This window comes from Gobio gobio, assembly GCF_949357685.1.
Source record: "Gobio gobio genome assembly, chromosome: 6".
Classification (NCBI taxonomy): Eukaryota; Metazoa; Chordata; class Actinopteri; order Cypriniformes; family Gobionidae; genus Gobio; species Gobio gobio.
Window position 1 is genome coordinate 8,660,591 of NC_137102.1, and position 24,599 is coordinate 8,685,189.

Here is a 24,599-nt window from a genome sequence, read left to right on the forward strand (position 1 = left end):
GGACCTACCTTATAAGACTTCACCGCGCATGCGTAGAAGCCTCTTTTACTGTGGGGATAATGGCGGGTGAAGCGTAAGTTGGAAACTGTGCTATTTGAATCTTCTTCCATCGGTTTAAATATAGCTCATACGATATTGTTCAGAGTCTAAATGAGCAATATGGGTATGTTTAAGTACTATGATGGGAAAATGGGGAGTATCGCGGGATGATGAATCAATAAATTGCATATGAATGTCGTGTAGGCTACCGGGTTGACTCGGTTGAGCAACGTGTGAAAAAGTAGTTAATGAAGGCACATTATAACGTGCCCGAATAAGTATTAATGTCCCAAAATGTGCTCTGTAGTCATGAAATAGTCCTATTCAATCTAATATTTATTTATTGTCATTAGCTGCTAACTGGAGGCAAAGGCATGATGCTACCCCGCTAGTAGTTTAATGCATACTATATGTAGTCTATCGATATACTGTCACAAATAGTGTGTGTGTATATGTATGTATGTATGTATGTAATAAGATGTATGTGTAATATATATGTGTGTTATTAGTGCTTTTTAGCGTGACATAGCTGTCATTATGATAGCCTGGTCTGCAGGCCTAATGTTACCAGGGAAATAACAAATGTGCTACTTTTCCTCATCAGAAAGAAGAAGGTTCCCTCAGTCCCCGAAAGCCTCTTGAAGAGGCGACAGCGGTTTGCTGCCATCAGGGCCGTTCGCCTGAAGAAGGCGATGACTGACAAGAAGGTAGGTAGTTTAGATTTTACCTACTAGCTTTGTTTATAATCAGAGGTCAAGATAATCTGATGATGAAGCTTCAACATGGAGCCCAAATTGAGTGCATGTTTTCTCCCCTATAGGCCCGTAAAGTCACCAGGAAGCTCATCTTCAAAAGAGCTGAAGCTTACCACAAGGAGTACAGGGAGATGTACAGGCGTGAAGTCCGCATGAGCAGGATGGCTCGCAAGGCAGGCAACTACTACGTCCCAGCTGAGCCCAAACTGGCTTTTGTCATCAGGATTCGAGGGTAAATCTTTCACTTTCATGTGATAGGCAGACGTCACAGATTGTGGTTAATGATGTTGCTCTTTTTTCCCCGTCTTATCGACCATGGTGATTCCTCTTGAAAAATAAGCCAAGTCTTCTGAAACCACCACTACATGGTAATCTTAGTGAAACTGTCTTTTGAGAGTTGTTGATGGGATACCATGTCTCTCCTCAGTATCAATGGTGTCAGCCCCAAAGTCCGCAAGGTGCTTCAGCTGCTCCGTCTCCGCCAGATCTTCAATGGTGTCTTTGTCAAACTGAACAAGGCCTCCATCAACATGCTCCGAATTGCAGAGCCCTACATTGCCTGGGGGTATGTAAAACTGTGTTTTAGGTTGTACATATAAAAATTGTATTTATAGTAGGGATGTCACAATACCGAAATTCCAGTTGTCGGTACCAATACCATAATAAATGTACGGTTCTCGGTACAAATTTCGGTACTACAACAAATGTCAAATTTTTTAAAATTTCAGTACCGGTACTTGTGACATCCCTAATTTATAGCCGTCTTATGGTTCACGGTAGGGGTGGGAGCGATGTGAGAAATCTTACCATGATAGGTGTAATTTTTATTTCACGATAACGATATACATCACAATATAGCTATTTTAACTTAACGTAAGTTTGAGAACAATTTGATACCAAGACATTTCCATAATTCTTATCACCATTTTCAATATCATTAAAAAACTAATTGTAGCATGAAAAATGTCTCAAGCTTACCAAAGACAAATAAACCGTGATAAAGAGCAAAGAAAATAAATAGAATAGAACAGATATAAATGAAATGGACTCAACTTCAATCACTAGAAATGCTACATAACGTGTAAGTAATCAAATGTAAAAAAATAAATAAAATTGCAGCCTTAACTGTTTAAATGAAATATACATTTACTCTTATTCATCATAATTCTTATTAAAATTGATTCAGTCAAGAGCAGTGAGATTTTCTTCTTTTTTTTCCTGCATTTAATAATGACAGCAGGTAAATTTGCATGTCACTTTAAGATCGGCTGCTCGGATTCATTATACTTGTGCGTTGTTCTTAATTTCTTAGTTCTTTCTCAACTGTTTACGTTAACTTTAGACATAAATGACTGTTTACTTGCAAATACATGGTCACTTTGGCACTTGGGCTTGTGTATTTAACCGTTCACGGCCAATTAGGCGGCAAAAGCACTGTTCAGTTCTCACACACTCTGAGCAGCGGCTTCATGTCGCACGTCTATAAGAAACCGTCTCTTAGAGCGTGTGTGCATGTACTGAAATATGTTGTCTTTTGCTGTTAATTACGCTTCAATTCGCTTTTGAATGTTGGTGTGAACTTAGCTCAAAAATGGAAGTTTTCGTGTTTTAAACTTTTAGACTTTAACCCCCCATAGAAAATGTACTGAATGTACTGGCCTTTCTTTTATGTAATTAAAGTGAATGGGGACTCTGGGTTCCAGACTCTTAAATATTTGAGGTTTTGGATTTGTCATTACATGACCAGTTGGCTTTGACATCAGATCTAACATTGACCCACATTTTCTTTTTCTCTGATTTTTGGAAATGTTGTACATAACATGAAAATCAGTCATATGGGCTACTTTTTAAGTGTTTTTTTTCCTTTCATTATGTGGAAAAGTGGCTGTCTCAATACTTATTTTGTGTTCAGTGGAAGACAAGCAGTTCCCCCAAATATTAAAATTGTCATCAGTTACTCCTCTTCATGTCCTTCCAAACCCAAGCCCTGTTTAATCCAAGTCTTCTGAAGAGACGATCGTTTTATGATGAACAGCTTCGTCATTAAACACATCTCTTCAGAAGACTTGGATTAAACCACTCGATTCATATAGTTATATTTTATGATCTCTTTATAAAGTTTGCACTGTCAAGAGTTCTGGGTGAATGGATGATGACAAATCTCATCTAATGTGAAATGTAATGTGTGCTGTGATACAGTGGCTGATTTCGGAACTGCATATCACTCTTAAAATTTCTGCCATAGAAAGATATTGTGAAATGCATAATAGTACTAGTATGTGGTTCCAAATACAGCAACTGTCTCCTAAATGTGTTAAAATGAACTTTACCTGCTTGCTGAAGCCTCATATTGCTTTTTCAGCTACCCCAACCTTAAATCTGTGCGTGAGCTCATCTACAAGCGTGGATTCGGCAAAATCAAAAAGCAGCGCATTGGACTGACAGACAACTCCCTTATCGAGAAGACCCTTGGTAAGACCAGGCAGTGCACACCCTGAATAAACACTATTTATTAGGGCTGGGCGATATGGCTGAAAACTGTATCACGATATAAGCGTTTCATATTGGTCGATATCGATAATTATTGATATTTATGACCCATTTAAAATAAGGACCAGGAGAAATTTTTTACATTTAAACATTTTTATTTTAAACTTAACCTTCCTCTGATTATAATCCACTTAGTTATAAAGGCAGAAATGTCAACACAACCATGGAAAACACTCAAATAATTAAAATATAAACAAGTCTAAAATCACAATGAACACTTAATTATCTCTTAACATTAAAGCGCAGTGCCTCTGTTATTTCTTTGTAACTGTTACCGTTTAGATGCTTTGTCATAAGGCACTGATGCAGAATAACATTACCTCTGCATGTAGTTTCAAAGGCTGAATCCCAAATCGCCCCCTATACCCTTAAATAGGGCATATTTTTTTATTGATATCGATTACGTGTCTATCGTGATTACATATCGTTATCGTTTTATCGCCCAGCTCTACTATGTATTATAGTAGCGATAATTAGGATTCAATAACATGATTTGCATATATCCAGGTCAGTGTGGAATCATCTGCGTCGAGGATCTCATCCATGAGATCTACACTGTTGGAAAGAACTTCAAGGCTGCAAACAACTTCCTCTGGCCATTCAAACTGTCCTCTCCTCGTGGTGGCATGAACAAGAAGACCACTCACTTTGTTGAGGGAGGTGATGCTGGAAATAGGGAGGACCAGATCAACAGACTCGTCAGGAGAATGAACTAAAGAACTCAAGGTGAGCACCTGACTGCAACGCATGCCCAGTTGTTTTTAAGTTTGACAATTTATTTATTTTCGTCCAATTTTTCCTTGCAAATCAAACTGACAATGCGTGTCATTCAGGTTATTAGTAGATCTAAAAGTGCCACTTGAATGATGTTTGTGTTATGGAATAACCGTTTCATTCGCTATAGCACCATTTATTATGGTAGTGTTGTAGTACTGTGCATTGTTAATATGTGGGCTGTGTTTTATGGTATTTATTGATCTCAGAAGCAAGGCCTTCGGGCATTATTTGTTTGATAATGATGCTATTCATAATTGTACTGGTTAACCTCAGTAGTGTAGAGGTTTGATTATATTCTCTAAAAGGCCTCTTGGGAATGAGACCCATTGAATGTCGGGGGATAATCTCTTTTTGCTTGAGTTGGACTTTTAATCTAAAACCTTTTTTTCATTTGTCTTTACAGGTTTTTGGAACATTTCTGCTGTTGGTCTGTGTGAAAATAAAATCATTTACACAAACACCGGTTTAGAGATTTATTTCTTGGCATCCCTTTATTGTGACACTTTAGTCTGCTCATGATTATACTGTAAAAGCATGTATCCGAGTTCTCAATTGCATCAAAAAGATGCTACAGCGGTGTCCTTTCATCACATCTAATGAAGCTTCTAAACCACTTAAAGATGAGGTTGAAGGTCTACTGATGTTTTAACTTTAAAGAACACGCCCGTAGTGTCCTGTACAAACATTTATTTGTTTAATGGTCGTTCTAGGTATCTGGAACAATGCAGTCACTATTTCAAAGAAAAGATGTACAACTATAAACATCACATTGATATACAAACTAGGATCCAAACTTAATGGAGAGGGGGGGGAAAAAAGTTTGATATATGCAGAAATGAAAGTCTGTTTGGAATGTACATACAATAGTCAAGTCGTATTAAAGATAAATCTGCTCAAATCTTGTGCAAGTAGATGATCATGCAGCTTATTGTTCCTTTTGATTTGACATCAACAAAAAAGATTTCACATACAGAAACATTAGGGCTTTCAAGATTACATTAAAAAAAAAACCTGAGAACTTAATTGTATTTGCATATTTTACTCTATAAAAAGTAGGACTTTCTGTACAGACTTGTCTGAACCAAACCATAGATCTTAACGCCTTCTCATAAATAACTGTTTATGAAAAGGCACCGATTTGAATATTTGAAGCAGGATTTGTGTTCCTGCTTAGTTCGTTTGACAAATAACTTTGTATGATTAACATCACTTGTGTACCTGGGTTTCTACGCTAAATGGATGTAGCTGATAATGTCTTGACTGTACAGTTAATATACAAATCATACACACATTCGAGGTTCCACTTTTAGCTGTTGACATCCATTGACCTCTTTGTTACCTGGGCAACTGTATTGCACGTCAGGGAGAGGAATTTTAAAATAACATTCTTTAAATGTACAATATTCCCATCCAGTCAAGCTGGCGTCTCATAGAAATAAAGTGCCATTTCCTTCATCCAGCAGAGGGCATAGTTGATTTACTATGGCCATCATAGGTTTCCCTCAACTGATTCTGAATTGAAGGCAACATAAAAACAACCATCTTTCCATACAGATTCACTGATGTGGAGAAATGCCCACAGCAGTAAACATGCTAGACTATTTCTTAAAATAATGTATTTCTAGGTAGGCTATGGCTCAACTATAAAGTGATGCAAATGGAAACACTTGAACTTGCGTTTCACTGAAACAGACATGCTCGTATAGATATCAGAATATTTAGTACTGACATGTTTAAGAGTATGTTTTTCCTCTTGTATTACTTGTTCAAAGGGACGGTCAAAGGAAAAAATGGAATTTGATTTGATCCACATTTGCGAAGAGAACTGAAAACTTTGTGTTGCTTCACATATGACCACTGAGGAATAATAGCCTATCACTCAGCAAGAAAACATCAAATGAAGGCATATTTTGGTCAAAAATATTATTTCAAGTCAAATGCTGACTGCCAATTTACACTGGTAGCACTTTGGTCAGAACTATTAAACAAACCCAACACAAATGTTACAGTGGTTAGTCTTTTAAAAATCTGCTGCAGGGCTGTAAATCTACAATGAAGAATTTGTGGTATCTTATCACAGTTGCCTGAATCAGTCTGATTCAAAAGATATGTGGTTCAGCTATCTAGTCCTTCACACGGAGGGTCATACTGTTGCAAAATAATAATAATGTTAGAATAATAATAAGAGTATGTTTTGTTCTTTAATGTCCTCCCTCTGAATGGATATCGCTAAGCTCCTGAAGTTGAAAGCAGACCTTGTCTCTCGGGATCATAAAGTCAATCTCTGCGGCTATGCAGTCCAATAGTGTCGAAGAAAGACAAAAGAAAATCCCCTTCACTACATCAGTCGCTCTCTCTGTCCACATACTTAGACGAACATGTTAATGCACCTCAGCACATCACATGCTAGTTTCACACGGTGGTGAGCGACCTCCCTCCCCTGAAGACTTGAGGATGTCTGGGGAAAGGAGGTGGTTGTCCACCTTCTGTCCACTTTGAATGCCGTCTTCCGCTCCAACGGCGCCAACCGTTGCAGAAGCACAGTTTTGTGCACTTTTAGGGGACGTGGGACTCACAGCGGCTCTATCGACGTGGTTTCTCCCTCTTTGGCTTTCAGGCGACGTCAGGCTGAACCCTGGAGAGCTTGTGGCTCCATCCCCTTCGAAGCCTTTCCCCGGGGACCTGGGACTCTGCCGAGGAGAACCCGCTAGCAGTAATGGGTCAGATCCCGGTAGCTTTGGTGTCAGTGTGGCCGCGTCATCCGTCACGACTAAGTGCAAGTTAGACGCCCCCTCGTCTGCAGATTCGGTGAAGTTCACTTTGAGTCCCTTGACTTTGACTTGGTTTGCTCGTGGAGGGCTCCTCACGTTTTCACCACTCGGATCGAAGCTTTGGTTCTCCTCGCCCTGTGACATGGTGCTGCCGTCTGACTTGCACGGGACAAACTCGTAGAGGCCTTCCTTAATGATTGAGGCCTGCTTCGCTCTCTCAGGGGCTCGTTTCTCCAGGGAGGTGATCTGGCTGAGGTCGAGTGGCGGAGGAGCGCGCGGATGTCTCGTCTGCGCTCCCGCGAAATTGGGCAGAAGCGCGCTTCTTTCAACCTCACTGATGTCTGTGGCACAGCTGGCGAAACTGTCCCCGCTGGACAGGCTTCTGATCTCGGTGACGGGTCTCTCTTTGACCCGTCGTTCATCTTGCACTACTTTCATCTCCATCTCTTCTTCTCGGACAGTGCTTGCTTTGGAAGCCGAAGGTCCGCTTCTGCTCATGGATGAGGCGGCCGTCATCTGGTTGTACATTTGCTCAAGGGATTTCGCGTTCAGCCGCTGAGGGCTTGAAATAGGTTTCAATAAGCGATCTGGAGAAGCCAACTGGGCTACTTCTTGATATTTCGCGTCATAGCCTTTGGAAACCAAGTCAGCGTTCGGGTTCTTCTGGTAGTTCCAGCGACTGGGCGAAAGATGATTGTCTGAGCCCTTCTCCTCGTTCTTTTCAATCACAACGTCCAGTAGCTCCATATTGCGAGTGAAGGCATCTTTCAGGTTCATCGACACAATGCTCCCGTTCCTCTTGGCCCTCTCAAGGGCTTCTCTTCGTTTGATAGCCTTTTCTTGTCGCTTCTGTTCTTTGTAGAATTCGGAGAAGTTGTTGACGATAATAGGAATGGGCAGGGCAATTACTAGTACACCAGCGATACAACAGAGTCCACCCACTATTTTGCCCAGGAGGGTTTGGGGATAGATATCCCCATAACCCACAGTCGTCATGGTAATTGTTGCCCACCAGAATGAAGCGGGAATACTGGTGAACTTCGTAGCATCTTCATCTTTTTCAGCAAAGAACACCAGGCTGGAGAAGATCATGATGCCCATGGCTAAAAACAATATCAACAGCCCGAGTTCGTTATAGCTTCTTCTCAGAGTGAACCCAAGAGACTGAAGGCCAGTCGAGTGTCTCGCGAGTTTCAGAATTCTCAGGATTCTCATGATCCGGAAGATCTGAACTACCCTGCGCACATTCTGGAACTGGAGGACACTCTTGTTGGATTCTGTGAGAAATATTGTGACATAATAAGGGAGGATAGCCAACAGATCAATGACATTCAGGGGACCTTTGAAGAACTTCCACTTATTCGGCGAAGACAAAAATCGTAGAATGTACTCCATAGTGAACCAGGCGATGCAAATGGCTTCAACGTGGGCCAGGTTTGGGTTGTCGTTGGAATGTCCGAATTCATCGATCACTTGTAATTCCGGCAGGGTGTTCAGTGACAGTGCAATGGTTGAGAGGATAATGAACAGAATTGATATTATGGCCAGAATCTGCAAAAGAAAAAAGGGGGAAAAGCGGAGAGCATTTAGTAATGTGACATTAAACGAGAAATCAATGTTAAGTGGTCTCTCATTTTTTTCCCTAGAGCTGTATATAGACACAGTGGCCCCAAAAACTAATCGGACATTTATGCAAAAATATATCAAATGAACACACACACGTATATAATACTAATTCAATATAATACAATTATATATTCAGACATTTTATTGATTGATTTGACTTTTTGGAGTATTTTTACACGTGATGTGCAGTTTCCAAAAGTGTCCAAATGATTGGGACCAATATATAAAACACACATATCAAAATGAACAATACTTAAACTTACATTGGAAGTGTTGCAGATATTCAAAACATTAAGCTAAGAATGAGTGACATTTCTTGGAATTTATAATAATGCAAATGCTAATGGGAGTGGAAACAGAAATGAGAGAGTGAAAGAGACTGCCCTCATCCTTATTAGGATAATGTGATCTGCATCGCCTGTTCTCTCATTCTCTAACAGCACATCAATTCACAAATGGCTTTGACAAGCACTTATTGATCAGCTACTTTGTTAGAATATGGAGGCTGTCCCGTGAGGTTATCTAAATCATCTGGCAAGGTAATCAAATAACCCTGATCAGGCTGAGTTACTTGTCTGGATATATATTGCATTTCATCAGATCAATTTTCCTGTTTTCTGCATTACAGGTAGAAAAAAACATCATTAACAATGCAAAACTTTTGATACATATGTAAGAGAATGTCAGTCTGTGAACATTGTCCAGGTAGGCATTATTGCAGGTTTGCGTAATATTTTTACGAGTTTTATTCATTTTGAGGAATACTGAATACTGGCTTTTAGTCCAGAACTACAATAACCATCATGTTTACACAGCGCATACAAAACCTCCTGATTTCTCTCAACATGGGGGAGTGTCAGTCAATAAATGGGAATACAAAGTACTTATTTGAAAAAGTAACTCAGATATTTTGTTGTAAATGTATAAGTAATGCATTACTTTACTAGTTACTTGAAAAGTAATCTGATTACGTAACTTGCGGTACTTGTAATGCTCCCAGTGTTGGGTGTAAATAGTTACTAAATAATTAGTTACTGTAATTTAATTACCCTTGAAAAAGAAAAGTAAGGGATTACTCTTATTTTTTGTATAATTTAATTACAGTTACTTCACAAGTAATTGAACTAAATACTGTGTATAGACTGTAGAACAATTATATATAATACAGTAGTGGAATTAACATCAAAAGTCTAACTTTAAAATGCATGTTTTTATCTATCGTCACATTTGCAATACTTTGGTCAGTTAATAAGAATAATTGATGTAGTTTTATATCATGTATTTGAATGGATTAAAAGAGCCCTTTCATGTCTATCGCTTAACTCGAGGTTGATATATTTGGAAAGTAATTAAATACTTTTTGAAGAGAGTAATTTGTACAGTAATCTAATTACACTATTGAAGATGTAATTAGTAACTAGTAATTCATTACTTTTTTAGAGTAACTTACCCAACACTGCCCCCAACATTGTACTTGAGTTCCTAATTTAAAACTAGTGATCAAGAGATGTTTGTAAATTGAGCCAATTGCAAGTTTTAGAGATTTTTAAGTGCATTTACTAGACCATGAAGTGCTGATTTTATTTTACAAATGTCTTTACCAGCCTCTTTCAGACATTCATCTTTTTTATAGCTAAAAAAAAAAAAACTAAACAAAAACAAGGCTTCAAATTGCTGTATGAATTTTAGGCCTCTTCAAAAGCCTTAAAAGATGCAAAATAGATTTTATTTTGAGTTGGAACACTCATCTACTTTTTGAGTTTACTATTTTGAGTTTAAACTGCACGTTTTAGGGGAAAACTAGATTATTGTACTGCCATTATGTCCTTATAAATTATAATCTCATCCACAAAGATATAACGGTAACACTTTACAATAAGGTTCATTAGTTAACATGAACTAATAATGAACTGCACTTATAAAGCATTTATTTATCTCTGTTAATGTTAATTTCAACATTTACTAATGCATTATTAACATCTTGTTAACATTAGTTAATGCACTGTGAACTAACATGAACAAACCATGAACAGCTGGATTTATTAACTAACGTTAACAAAGATGAACAAATACAGTAACAAATGTATTGTTCATGTTAACTAATGCACTAACTAATGTTAACTATTGCAACCTTATTGTAAAGTGTTACCGATATGACAAACTATGATAACACTTTACAATAAGGTTTCATTAGTTAACAGTTAAAAACAACTGAGCAATAAATCGAGGAACTGTTACTCATTCACTGGAACTGCATTAAGAGAGGATTAATAATGATCCTGGGTGGAGAATAAAACGGCTGACCTTGACAGTGTCCTGTCATTGTGGATGGCGCATATACTCTTATGAAAGAGATGTAATAACACACTTTCACATATTCAGCACATTTCATCGACTTCTTCATGATATTACACCAGAATTGTTTGAATATGAAGTCATATTAAGCCATTCAAATTGCTCAAAACTCTTCAAAATACATGACCCGCACGAAGATCCAGAGGAATGGATGATTTCGCCGATTCCGCACGATCAGCACTATGACGCAAGCAGCTCACTATCTTTTACTAATATTACAATGTTTAAGGAAGACTAAAGAGATTACAGGTTGATTCTTCCCTTGTGGGGGGAGGGGAAAGACTGAGTAACTGCTCCTAACCTTTCTATATCCTTACTATAGATAGAAACTCAATCCTATTACAATTATCCTGAAATGTCCTCCCACACAGACGACAATGTGAATACCTTTCACAAGGTCCATACAGTTCTCAAACAAGAGTCAATGTTTCCGAATGCAATAATAACATTAGATTACAATAAATTCTCTCTCATTTTATTCAAAAGTCTTGGGGAGGGCTTGAGTAATGCAGTGAATAGTTAACCAGCATTGGATCTGTCAACTCTACAAGTAAAGTCTATAAAATGGCACTGCAACTATTTATACACCTGCTAGACCAATGTCATTTGGGCAGTAAAACCGAGTGCCTTGTTGTCATTGATCACACAAGTATTGAGTGTTGCTAGAGCACGTTAAACAACTGGTGAGGCAGGCTAAACAAATGTCTGGCTCAATCGGTCGGCACAAATAAAACATGCTTGCTGACATTGTGTAACGCAGTAGAAGTATAAGGAACGGATTCTGAACAGCCCCTAGGGAGACTGTAATTGGCATCGCTTGACGCAGGGATTGTCCCCGCCAGGTAGGGTTGAGTAGCGTCTGGCTATGACCAAGAGACCTAAAGTCCAGTCAGAGGTAGGCGCACCCACGAAGATGAGAGTAAAAAAAGAGCTGATTGTAATCTCTGAGGAGAAGGTCACTGAGGTAACTCTACAGGACACGTTATATTCCATCCAATTGAGATCCAGTTCAGTTTTTTAGTTCTTCACAATACAACGTGTTTTCTTTTTCACGTTCCAAAACTGAAAATAATGCCAGTACGTCTAAATGCCACAGAGTCGAAGGACGCACTTCGTCCCTTAAGGAACACGTGAAACAAACATAAACAAACGTTTTGTGGCATCAGCACGGTGGTGCCCTTTCTCTGAAACAGAGTTAAAAAAGGGTTAGGTGACTTGAAGGATCTCTTGGTGCTTCCTGTGCTTCCCTGTAGGCATAAGCCCTGGCCTAATGCCAGAAATCTCCCTGTGTTGAGATCATTGCCCATGTAATCATGTTTATACAGATCCACAGATGAGGACAGTTAACTAATCCTCCTGCCTTTCTCCTTCAGTGCTTATCGCTCCTGTCTCTCGTGTTGAGAACAAATACATGTGTCAGCAGAGGCATTAAACTGAGGCCTGTGTGACGTATATAAAGAACCCAGAACCTCAGAGAAACTGATTAATGAGCTGACCACGGCAACACATTGGGCTGGGAATTCATGTCCTTCCAACTTAAAGTCACCGTAAAGTCAGAACATTGCTTGGACTTTAGTGTCATTGCACTGTTCTGACTCGGCTGATGATAGCAGCGTGATCGGGATGTTTTCAGGGAAGTTTTGATGGTAGCATTGTAAAAATATAAGTAAAAAAAGAATGTAAAAAATATATACAATAGTGGTTAAATTGAATATTTAGTTGATTATTGTAAGTTACTTTACTATGGGGGACTAAAATTGTCATTTAAAAGACAATACAATGACATTTTACTGTAAAGAAAATATAAGGCAATATGTATACTTTTACAGTAAAACCTTATTAAAATTATGTAAAAATATAGTTAAAATGAAAGTGTGAAAAAGTTAGTTTGTACATATTTTTTGTATTAACAATGTGCATTGAGTGTTTTATATTCCATTTGATGTTTTTAGCCCCATGACATTATTTTAGTGTTATGTTATTATAATTTTTTGTACAGTGGACTTATATACATTCCTCTGCATTGACAGAGTTTCAGCGAGTTCAGCGTATATGCAGCAGTTGGGAATTATTTTTCAATGTAGCAATGTCGATTAGATGTAGTTTAAAATAATTCAATGTGATTCATTTTTCATTTATTGGGACAATACCATACATATATACAGGAAGTGGACACTTTGGAAACCCAAATTATTTACATTTTATAAAATAGTTTAAAATTATATATAAACTTTTTGAAAAAAACTAAAAGCAAAAAAGCGCTACAAACATGCAATATTTTAAAAGCACTGAAATGTATATCACTTTTTTTGCCTGACAGCTAATGTTGGTAATAATGTGAATATGTAATACCTCTTGTTCCTGTGGCATTGAATTCAAAAACTAGAAGTATTGCCAATATGGTACAATGGCAATTACAACCAAGATTATATATATATCAAGATTATATATAGAGCTAAGAAAGAACATCTATCCATTACAATGTACACTCTAAAAAATGCTGGGATTAAAAACAACCAGAGTTGGGTTGAAAATGGACAAACCCAGTGATTTGAGTTGTTTTAAGCAAACATTTAACCCAACCACTGGGTTTGTCCATTTTCAACCCAACTTGTGTTGTTTTTAACCCAACATTTTTTAGAGTGTACAAAATAATCTGAAACAAGAAGAAACCTGTAACAATATTATGGTAATATTAATACTAAATTAATTTTCTTGACAGTCAAGAGCGAATCTTCGAGGATTTGCCATGGACAACGGCATATATTAGACCACTAGGTGGCGCTGTTGAGCAGATTAGAGAATTCCAAAAAGGCATGTAATAAACGAAATAAATACATAATACATATTTGTCTTTAGTGAGTCCTTTTACATCATATTTTAATTTCCTTTTATGGAGCATGTTGAATATACATTTTCAAAAGACCACTAAACCAGAACCCCAATGTACATGAGCAGAATGGAAGGTTTCTAAACAGTAAATCTAATGTAAAGGGAGGGCAAAATGGGTCAGATGAAATGTATTATAGGCTGGTTTAGGTTTCTATATAGCGTGAGAGGTTGAGCTGCTCTGGTCCTTGAAACATCTGGCCTTGTACAAAAAAAATCTGGATGATGTTTCTCATTCAAACTCACTGCCCAAAGAATTATTGCCTTGGCACTGAACTGAGGATCTGAAAATAATCACAAAAAAAACAAAAGTGGAAAAACTGAAGGCAATCTGGCCGAACATGAGGATTTGCCTTTTAATCTGCCTGGTGAGGTGGATTTACCTGTATTGTAAAAAGGTTCACATGCGAGTCAAAGACCAGGAAAACAGAAAAATTAAGAATTTTCTATTTTTCTAATGGACATTTGGCAAAGCTGATTCATGTTTCAGGCCAGCACCATGGACAGCTCCTTCGCCGTACAAACCACTTATCCAGCAAACGCCCTGTGCTTCAAGAATTAGAGTGTTAAATCCATCTCCTTTTATCTGCAAACCTTGGTTGGATGCTCAAATGACTCAGTAATGTGTTCTCTCGCAAACAATTACAACAGGCAAGCTTTCAGCTCTTCTTTCAGAAACATCCCTGCACAAACAATATTGGCATCTATTGCTGGACAGACCCTTGTTCCGGTTTTTCCTCTCCTGAACTACTTGAGAAACCTTTCTGGTGTAAGTGAGCACACTCCCAAAGAAAACCCTATATAACTTAAATAAAAATGCTTACTTTTGTCAAATAAACAGAGGACTGAAGTGCATTTTGTTACCGTCGATCATAACTTGCTGTTAAAACTCTAAATAAAGCATCCGAGCTCCTCGGAAGACACCTCTCTTCCTGAGAGGAACTGAAGGTTAAATTATTTCTGGAGAACACTGTTATCATTACAGCCATGAGAGGAAGAAGAAACTCTGTCTGGAAACCAAAGAATGTCTTGATCGATACTGAAGGGTTATTTATAAAGGAGTGTCATGGGATCTGTTTGATTGTGTGTTTTTTTATAGGACAGGTTCATTTGGAGCTCAACTCCCACATTTGTCATGTAGCTTTTGCTGAGTAAGAGACACACTATCCAGTTCCTCTATAATGCGCAATGTAGTGTCCGTGTGCATGCGAAACGAATGGAGGTTCCAACACGCATGAAAGCAGCTGAGCTGAGCTACAAGATAGTAAGATGACTACCCTACCCTGACAGTGTCTTTGCGTGCGCGGGGGTGGGAGGAAACAGGGGGTCGTGATTATAGTGATTAGTCAATAATGCCACCCTGATGACTGCTTGTGATTTACAGGCTAGCCCTCAGCCTACCACTTACTCGCATGCAAAATATTCAGCCTCACAAGTGGGGTGGGCAGGCAACCTCTACTTAAACCCAGTGTACAGCCCGCTATTCAGTCCATCCAACTGCCACCGTCTATTTTTAACGCAATCGAACATATCTGCCCTCATACCAGATCCACGAGAATTTCCCCTACATTTGTCCCCCAAAAAGCATCTCTCAGAATGGAAATCGCAACTGGGTTCAAGGAGAGGTTGAGCACAGAGGATAAAACTCTAAGTCTTATCCTACAAGACTGGCAGTGCTCCTGCCCGTGGCAGGGTTTTAGCGGTTGTGGGTTGGGAAGGTGGAGCTAATAGCATGTATTTTGTTGTCACAATGTATGAATAGCACAAAGATTGCCTAAGAAAGAGCATCATTAGTACAACAGCATGGGGTCGGATCTGATTTTTTTTTAAAAATAAAAAAAATTGGCTTTCTGCATTCAGTACATTCTGCATTCCTAAACTGAAGTTCTACACCTACTGTACATTATATTTATATATTATATATATTTGTATATATATATATACAAGAGTCACATAGGAATCCAATGACTTGATCAGTGACCCAGTCAATCCAGACTATAACATGAAGAGACAGGAGGAAATCTCCCGTGCATAAATGACCTTAAATGTATCGTCTTCATTACAATATTTCAATGAAAGAAAATTGTTATTTTACTGTATTTATCCCTGTATTTTTTATCAGATATTTGTTTTAAAAATGAGTATTTTAATAACTCCAATTTTGATTTATAGGGCCAGATTTACTAACAGCTTGAGCCAGGGCGAACTATACTGTCAGTGAAAAATTAGCAATGAAAAGGCATGCACACAGTTTATTTCTTATGCATTTGTAGGGGTTTCATTTTCAGATGCAAAATTTATGTGAGGAGAATATTTAAATAAATCAAGCAACGTGATTTACTAAGGTCAATTTACTGGTATTTCTGACTTTATTTAAAGCATGTCTTAACCCATTTTGCTTTTGAAATGGCTTCGTCTGTGTTCTTTAATTTGCACATTGTCAGTAGATCACCCTCATAACTTTCCACTACCATCTGCGTAATTTCTAGGCTTGCGTTCTCATGCTAATTTTCCGTTTAGTAAATCTAGCCTGTAGTCTTTATATTCCCATTGACTGTTATGAATTGATATTCTCGGTATTGATCCACCACAGAAATTATAATTTTAGCTATGTCATGTGAAAAATAATTTTAGTAGAGATACTTGCTCAAAACTGAAACTGACTGGCAGATTCAACCTCCCTTGGCCTTGTGCACCTCTGACTTTGGCTTTACATGTCGCCAAATATCACAAAGGGTTGTTTTTTCTTTTACCGCAGCAGATAATCGTCTTAAAAGTTTTCCAAGCGCTTATCACTTTTTGCTTTGTTCATAATTGTATCTGCATTTGAACATCCCTTGGTATGCAGTGTCTTATAAGATTAAAAGACATTAAGCATAATTGTTTTACTGTTGTAATGAAATTCATTCAAAATGAATTCCTTTTTTGGACGTTTATCCTCCACATTATGAAATATCCCAAATATGAAAATGTCACAAGTTCATACATGCTAAAAGAATACTAAACACACTACTGATGGACTCGATGCTTATTGATTGTAAGTCATGCTACATTAATAATTGGCTTTAACCCTCAATGAAGCTTCAATTACAGGAACAGATCTTGTCTATAACTTGGAGCAGACATCCACTGAGTGGGATTTTATCCATCGGAGTGGAATGAAAGGTGGAACGGTGGCTATTGTCTTTGTTCATTGCTCAGATTAAAGATAAATCCCTTTAGGTTTCCCAGGCTTAACTACATAATTGTGTGACATTGTGGGGATTGGAAACTCCTCTGAGTCGGCAGAGAGGCTAAAGGACTCGTTCCACCGGGGCCGATGTACAGTAGTTTGCTCCCTCTGGGTCACAAGCTCAGCCCTTTTTGAAAGCACTGGATTACATAACATGACAATTACTTTCAAAGTCTATTCCACTCTGAGGATATAATAACTTTGAGTTTCATAGTTTTAACCTACGTCTGAACTCTCACATGGATTTGATAACTGAACCGGAAAAACGTTTTGCTATTTCTTTCTTGATTTTTTTTTCTTTCTTCTAAATCTGTGCACAGCGATAACTATATAGACAGAAAGTTCTGAAAAACCTTGAATCTTTAATAGTCTCTTTTAAGATGAAATGCTCAGTTGTAATTGTTTTCAACACCATTAACTCATGTTTGAAAAATAATTAAATTAAGTTGAAAGTACTCTAAAAAAATGGTGCTATATAGCACTAAAGGTGGTTCGTTGGCTCGTAATCATAGGGGAACCACTTTAAGTGTTGTATAGCACCAATTCTTCAGCAGTTCTTCAGCGGTTCTTTGGGATGACTGAGGTGCTATATAGCATTGCTACCATATACAGAACCTGTTAAGATGGTGCTATATAGCACCAAAAGTGGTTCCCCTATGATTACGAACCAAGAACCACTTTTAGAGCCATATAGCACCTTTTTTTTGGAGTGTACCACATTGAACATTCACCTGTCACCTTACAGCACATTATTCACATAAACATAGCTCTGCTCAGTCCTTAATAATTGTACGACGAGATCAATTTACCAACCTCACTCTAAAAGTACATCGAGAAATAACATCTTTACTGAAGTGGACAAAGGGTGAATTGTTTTAAAATGATTGATGCAATCTCACAGTAGTTAACAGACTGTCAAAAGAGCACTGGATGTCACCTTTACTCATCTTCACATTCACTTTGTCTGTTGACCTCCATGGCTGTTGGAGTGATGGCTGAGAGGGGAATTCACCAGGTATCTCCTTGCACCCAGAGTCTCAGCCAGAACCCAAGCCTCTTTATATAGTAACAGAGCCTCCACTGCCAAAGAGCTTTTCCTTCTTTTTCCCTTTCTCCCCCTTTCCCATCCCCAGTGCTTTGCGCAGAGAATTTCCGCTCTGTCCACGGAGCTGAGAGCATAGAGTATCATGTCATGATCAATTACTGTAAATACACATAAATTATTCACACCCCCGACATTTCAGAGGAACAGTGATCTCATCAAAACAATGTGCAGTGAACACCTCTTTACAGATCATGATATCTGTCTCTCATAATCAAGTATGATAGCAGCTATTTGACATTCATAAAAATGCAATAAAAATGTTCATCTTAAACAAAAACAAAAAATTATATTTAAGGTGTTTTATTGCATTTTAAATGTATATTTATGCGTTTTATATATATATGCTCTACAGGATGAGTCACTTTCTATGTGGGCCACAATGAGAGGAACAGATATTTAAAACATATTTCCTTCGCAAAAGTGTTAGGCACTATTTTCATTAGCAGAAATCTTGTTTAATATTCTTAGAGTAAATGGAATGATTTGGCTATCAAATGAAGACATCATAACAGCTAAAATGAACATGAAAGGAAGGCATATCCTGAAGTATTAATCCATTATCATACTGTATTTTATCTGTTTCTTTGCTTACTTAAGGCTCAGGATGTGTATGCATGATGCAACACAAATCAAGGTGACGTGACAGAGCTCTTTAAAGTAGCTCGACCTGACCATATGATGGAAAGGGTTAGATTCCTCTGACATTTTGAGAGGACACACACCACGCAAGTCCTCTGCGATTAGAAGAGAATCAAGGGGAAACAAAATGGTTAAAGAGGAAATGAAAAAACCCAGATAACTCGCTCCTCTGCATCCAGCGCATTAAACCACGGAGATGTCACAACGTTTTCGCTCTAAGACAAGCTTGTTTAAATAGATAAAAGTTCATTTTCCCAGGCCGTTCACAATGTCCGCCATGACATTCTGAAACAGCGGAAACAATGTGGAAAAGTTAACGTCCTCTAATGTTCCTAATAACTTCCGCAGGGTGGAAAACTGCCTTCACTAATTGATTAACTGCTCTGTCTTAACACGTGACCACATTACACACTGTAGCCATAAGCCAGACAGAATGCCAGCAGTCTATTTGTAGGAGCAGACTAGGTAAATCACCAAAGGAGATTAAGTCTCCATTGCCTCACAGAGAGCAGTTTGCTGACCACCAAACTAGGTACTGTTAGCGTTATCGTTTCAACCGCCTAGCAACTGTCCAGTTGCAAATTTATTATCTTTTAGTATGATAAAAAAAAAAACAGCTTATTTATAACAACTTATTTGCCATATTGTAATAGGCTCTGCAAAGCATGTAACTGCTGAGAAGACATCCCAACCCATTTTTAAAAATATAATACTATCATGAATGTGCTGAAACTGATATTGCAACAAAGTAACATATTATTGGCAATATTCTTCCTGCAATATGCATTTGGAAATACCTCTTCAGTAACCCACCAGTCTTTTCCTGCTCAAAAGGCAGTGTCCAGTACCCAAACCACTGAACCCACAGAAGTGAAGGTCAAGGTTAGGAACCACTGGCCATTAATCTTGCTGCTCACATGCAATTAATTATGACAGGACCCCTGTAACGTAAAGGAGTTCACTCTGTTTTCCCAAAAACAAGCATGCAAAGCTCAGTTACATGTATTACCAGACTGTAAAGTGGGGTTTATTGAAGGGAACTGCTTTGTAATTGAATATACTGCTATACATTGTGAGCACAAGTCTGCCATGTCATCTAAATAGGCTTGTTGCAATCATGCCAGGCTTTCCCCCATCTCAGTCTCCCTCCAGCGAACACGATATGATTACCTTTGTTAAACTATTCAAATTTGAAGGTGATTTCGGTCAATACAAAGCTGCTTCTGGCCTGTCAGAGCAGACATTATAGCCGATAGGTGTAAGCTGAATGGATGCTGTGTGTTTGTGCTGACTCACTCAAACGATTGACTGGCAACAAATCATAGTGGCAGTGACTCAACCTTCATCTTCCTCTCTTAAGAGCAGAACGTGCAGCTCCACCTGCCCAGTCCCACTCCCACTCCCACATATAATGCCAAAGTAAATCTGTCAAACACGATGAATCAGAGCGAGATGATGTAGCTTCTCCATTCTGGTCAGGTAACAGTTGTTGACAAATATGCCCAAGCTAACATATGGATGGCGTTTAAATTGATACTTAGAGTTTACTGAGCCGGATAGTGGGAGTGTTTATGAGGATTACCATCTGTCCTTTCTGTCCTCACTTTTTCCAATTTACCTTTTGTTTCTTTCCTTTCCTATTGCATTCAGTACCAGTTCTGCACCAAATGTTTAACATTAAATGTGTGGAACAATATCTGGTTTTGTGTTGCATTAAAAACTATGATCTATAATCAATTTATGTATGACCATTTTAATGAGAATGTTAGTTTTCATGATTGCAATGCTAACGTCAGTTTTCCAGGTTTCTAGTGCGTTTCATTTTTCATTTCTTTAAAATGCTTTTTAATTTACCCCTTGGAAAGTCTCTTTTCTTAAGAGCCAAAGGGTAAGAAAAAAATCCTGTACATTAAAGCATTTCACTAATGGCTCTTCTTACTGCTTTCCCTGTCTGTATTCTGGGAAGTAGGCGATCTGTGTATTGGGACTGGGCAGTGAGTGGAGACAAAGCTCCTGAACAGCTGTGAAAAAGCATTTCAATACTCTCAACAACTTCCACCAGGACAATCTACTAATGTGTAAGAAAATATAATTAGTCAAAATGTACTTTAAATGCGCAATGAGAGTGCCATTTGTTTTTTCATTTAACAGGCATATTGTATTGTTTTAATGAATCATTCTGATTTAAGATGTGTGCATATTAGCCATCCATGCAGCATCTCCCCACATCAGCAACAGCAACAATCCCGGATGGAAAATGCAGGTTTCACACGCTGACATGCCATACCATAAATCTTCCCTCAAGCAAGCTATATACCACAAAAAATACGCCTCTACTTTTGTGGCATAGAAGCGTGGGCTAATATGTCAATCATGACAGCCGGGGAAATGCATATGGGATGTGTGTATTTATAAATTCATCTTTGGGTTTCATATTTCATCATATCACTGCTAGCATCAGTCTCAGAATGTTGCAGCCAAAACTTTACCCTTGAATCCGCCCCTAGTCATTGTAAGACAAATTAATAATTCATTTCAAACTGAATATTTGGACTCTCATTCTTCAGTGTTTTTTTTGATCGAATGTTCTCTCCGCCCAAGCGAAAATGTCATGATGTGATCAATTCGTGTGGCTATACTCTGATATTTGGTGTTGTGCATGTGTGCTTGCCCTACCTTGGCCGCCACAGAAGAGCTCGGTTTCTCCAGCAAATCCCAGAGCTTCTGCCTCTTGTCTGGACAGCAGCCCGTGTCCACCTGATCTCCTTCCTTCTCCCTGAGAGTTTCAGCCTCTCTTCTCAGCTCTTCATTCATCTGCTCCTTCTTCTGATGGTACCGTGCCTGGCAGCACGACTCCAGATAGATCTCGTCGATGCCCCAGTAGTCAAGCTCCTGGCCAAAAGACAGAGCGCACATCTCTTCCATCATGTGTAGCTTTCCAGTCCGGTAAAAGTTTAAAATGGAGGAAAAGGCACCGGGGTGCCTGTCAAAGAAATACTCATTGTCATTTAGACTGTAGTCGTCGCAGATCTCCATTAAGGTATCGTGGGTGTTGCAGTCTCTGAGTTTCCCCAGACGCGTTCGCGGCAGTCGGTCCAGGGTTCTCCATAGCACCTCATGGACCAGCCCACCCACATTGATCCGGACTCTTCTGGATCTGGCTTTTGTCCGGATAATGTCGATGGGTTCTGGCGGGAGTGAGCCCTGTGGCCGTGCGACCTTCTGAGCCCCAAAGTTTGCCCTCTCAGCCATGACTGCTGCTACTCAAATGTTATGCTAATTCAGATGTCAAATAGAAGTACTATGATGAATCCACCTCAGACAAGGCCCTCCATGGTGGCGCCTGAAAATAAAAGACATTTCAAGAAGACTTATCATGGAACAGAAAAATCATATTTGGAATAATTCACAGGAAAATGAATAGGGAAAGCAAAAGTAGACTACATATATAAAAACAAAAAATAAATAAAACCATTAAAACACTACAAATATCATTTTATGGAATTCAGTGCTTTCAGAACTCCAACACTATGACCTCATTTTATGCTCCAAAAAACTAATGAACCAATAAACTTTTGCAGGCTAAAACCAGTCTCCAAAAGGAGATGATCATGTAAGGAGGAAACTTAACAAGGGCCCTGCACTTCATTAGTTTGCAATGGGGTCAACAACATGTTTTTTTTTTTTAGGTTATTAAAATGTCATTTATAAAGAATATGACTTAAATATTGCTCTGATAAGATGGCCATGTTTTCAACTTCTGAATAAAAAGTACTGTCAGGAGAACATAAAAAGAGTAATCATATATACTGAAACAACAATTTAGTTTTAAAATATTATAAATGTTATCCATTAAATCAAAGTTCTTGTGAATTACCAACATGCAGGAGGCCATTTTGTTGTCATGTGACCAGAAAACCTGTGCGTGTGTGTGTCAAGGTCATTAAGTTTTTTGGTTTGTTTGCTTTTTTTATGGCATAGTCTGACATTTTTATGCATATGCATGTTTTGAAATAACATTAAGAAAATTTGATATTCAAAAATTTGTGATAATGATATTTGCTAAAAATCTTGAAAACATGCTTAAAAATAATTGTGATGCCACTTAACATGACTACTATTAGGCTACACCTCATTTTGAAAACATTTCCAGAGTTACTAAATAGTTTTTTTTAAATCTATAAAAATGTTTGCAACCAAACTTATTTTTCTAAGAACTTATTGCACAAATGTTATTTCTGTGTAGTTTTTAAATCATGTAAATTCAACAATAATGACATTTGCAATGTTCTTGTATAGCATTTGGATGTCAAGTAGGCTATACTTTTGGCTCTGAGGACAGACGGTAATGCGATTGAGTATTTAAGAATGTCTTGATGATAAATCCCGGTAGGACTATTTAGCGGGCTTCTATTTCCTGCTCTTAAAAGACTTCGTAACAGCCGGCTATTTAAAACTCCCAACCAGAGAGGAACTATATAGGCCAGCATTTCATAATGCTGCAGCACTGCGATGTCTAATCAAAACTACAATGTCCCGTTGTGTGGTTTGCATCGCGTTAACACCCCCTTCCACATTATATATCCGCAGCTTTATGCTTTATCCCCACAAGGTTAAGTATAACACCCAAAGCTCTGTGTGTATGGATGTTGGTATTACCAACATCACTCCGTAAACTCTAGGCTAATTACTGAGGGAAAATCAACTCAACTACGGTGAACAAGAGAGGAACAAAATACTAGTGAGAGACAGCTAAACAATAAAGACAATTCTCATATTAAATAGGCCTAGTGTTTATGTAGTCTAATCCTTGCGTTTTCCTCTTATAAACTTTGCGTTTCAAGCTGTTCAAGTACAATCATTACTGACTAATCCTTAATCAGGGAGGAAGAGTCTGTACTTTCCAGTGCACCTGTTTCAGGACAGCTGATCAAACACTTTCACACAAAGGTTCTTATCGAGAACCACTTTTGCTCGATAAAAAGCTATTGAGTTGAGACTGTAAGTTCGCGTAAAACCAATTGCATCGAGCTGCAAAGCCCTTTTCCGTGTCTGTCAGGAACCTTTATTTCTAAGAGTGAAGACACGCTGAGAGCAGCAGAACTGTAGCGTTCTGGCATGCCTGAGTTTACTGTGCCCATTGACAACTGTGCAATCTTACGCACAACTATCCAAACGACCTCCGGTTCTTTTAAAGCGGATACAAGCAATTCAGTCTTACCTTCCCGCCGTTCGCCTCTTCTTCCTTTACCTCTACAGCCAAAAATAAGTCAGTTAGCCTCTTATTTCCCCCTCCATCTGCTCAAGGGAACGAGGCATCAGTGGTACCCCGGCTGAAAGGGCAGTCGTTCCTCTTCATTCTGTATGGACTCAATCTCACAAGTAGCCTAACTCGTGCGAATTGAGCAGAAAAACGAAGTTTGTGGGGGGCAAAAACCCCGAAACTGTTGATTATTCTCGCCACGAAGCCATGCTAGTGTGTTTAAAGTGAAAAGCAGCGCGTATAATAAGGACTGTCACACTTAGCGCTCAGAGGAGCTTCGACTGAGCAGGAGAAGTGTTCGTCCCGCGCGCTGCATCACAGCCCGGAGGTGAAGCCTAATTGGATTGAGCTGTACATCACCAAGGATAGCAGCAGCATCAGATCCTCCGTCCCGTACAGGAGTCAGTGTCACTGATCTCTAGCTCTCCGTCAAAGCGAGTTCAAACGAGGTGGGGATATGACACGATGGAACACGAAGATCCACATTTGGGAATAAAGGCTTAATATAGAGCATAATAAGCAACTTGATATCATTTGCGTGATATAGAAGATGATATTCAAGATTCTCTTATGGAACTTAATCAGGGATCACACATCT

General features: G+C 38.6%; 2 protein-coding genes across 2 annotated transcripts; one reads left to right on the forward strand and one right to left on the reverse strand.

Moving 5' to 3' along the window:
• Positions 1-12: 12 nt before the first annotated feature.
• On the forward strand, positions 13-5,121 carry rpl7 (ribosomal protein L7). The gene is made up of 7 exons (XM_079819273.1): positions 13-73; positions 644-746; positions 860-1,026; positions 1,222-1,359; positions 3,157-3,266; positions 3,852-4,070; positions 4,525-5,121. The coding sequence occupies exons 1-6, from the start codon at positions 60-62 to the stop codon at positions 4,058-4,060; spliced, it is 741 nt and encodes a 246-aa protein (XP_079675399.1). The 5' UTR covers positions 13-59; the 3' UTR covers positions 4,061-4,070; positions 4,525-5,121.
• Positions 4,581-24,599, reverse strand: kcnb2a (potassium voltage-gated channel subfamily B member 2a). Its single transcript, XM_079819260.1, has 3 exons — positions 23,960-24,599; positions 21,415-22,081; positions 4,581-8,443 (listed from the first exon to the last, which is right to left on the reverse strand). Exons 2-3 carry the CDS (start codon positions 21,988-21,990, stop codon positions 6,521-6,523), a joined length of 2,499 nt encoding a protein of 832 aa, XP_079675386.1. The 5' UTR covers positions 21,991-22,081; positions 23,960-24,599; the 3' UTR covers positions 4,581-6,520.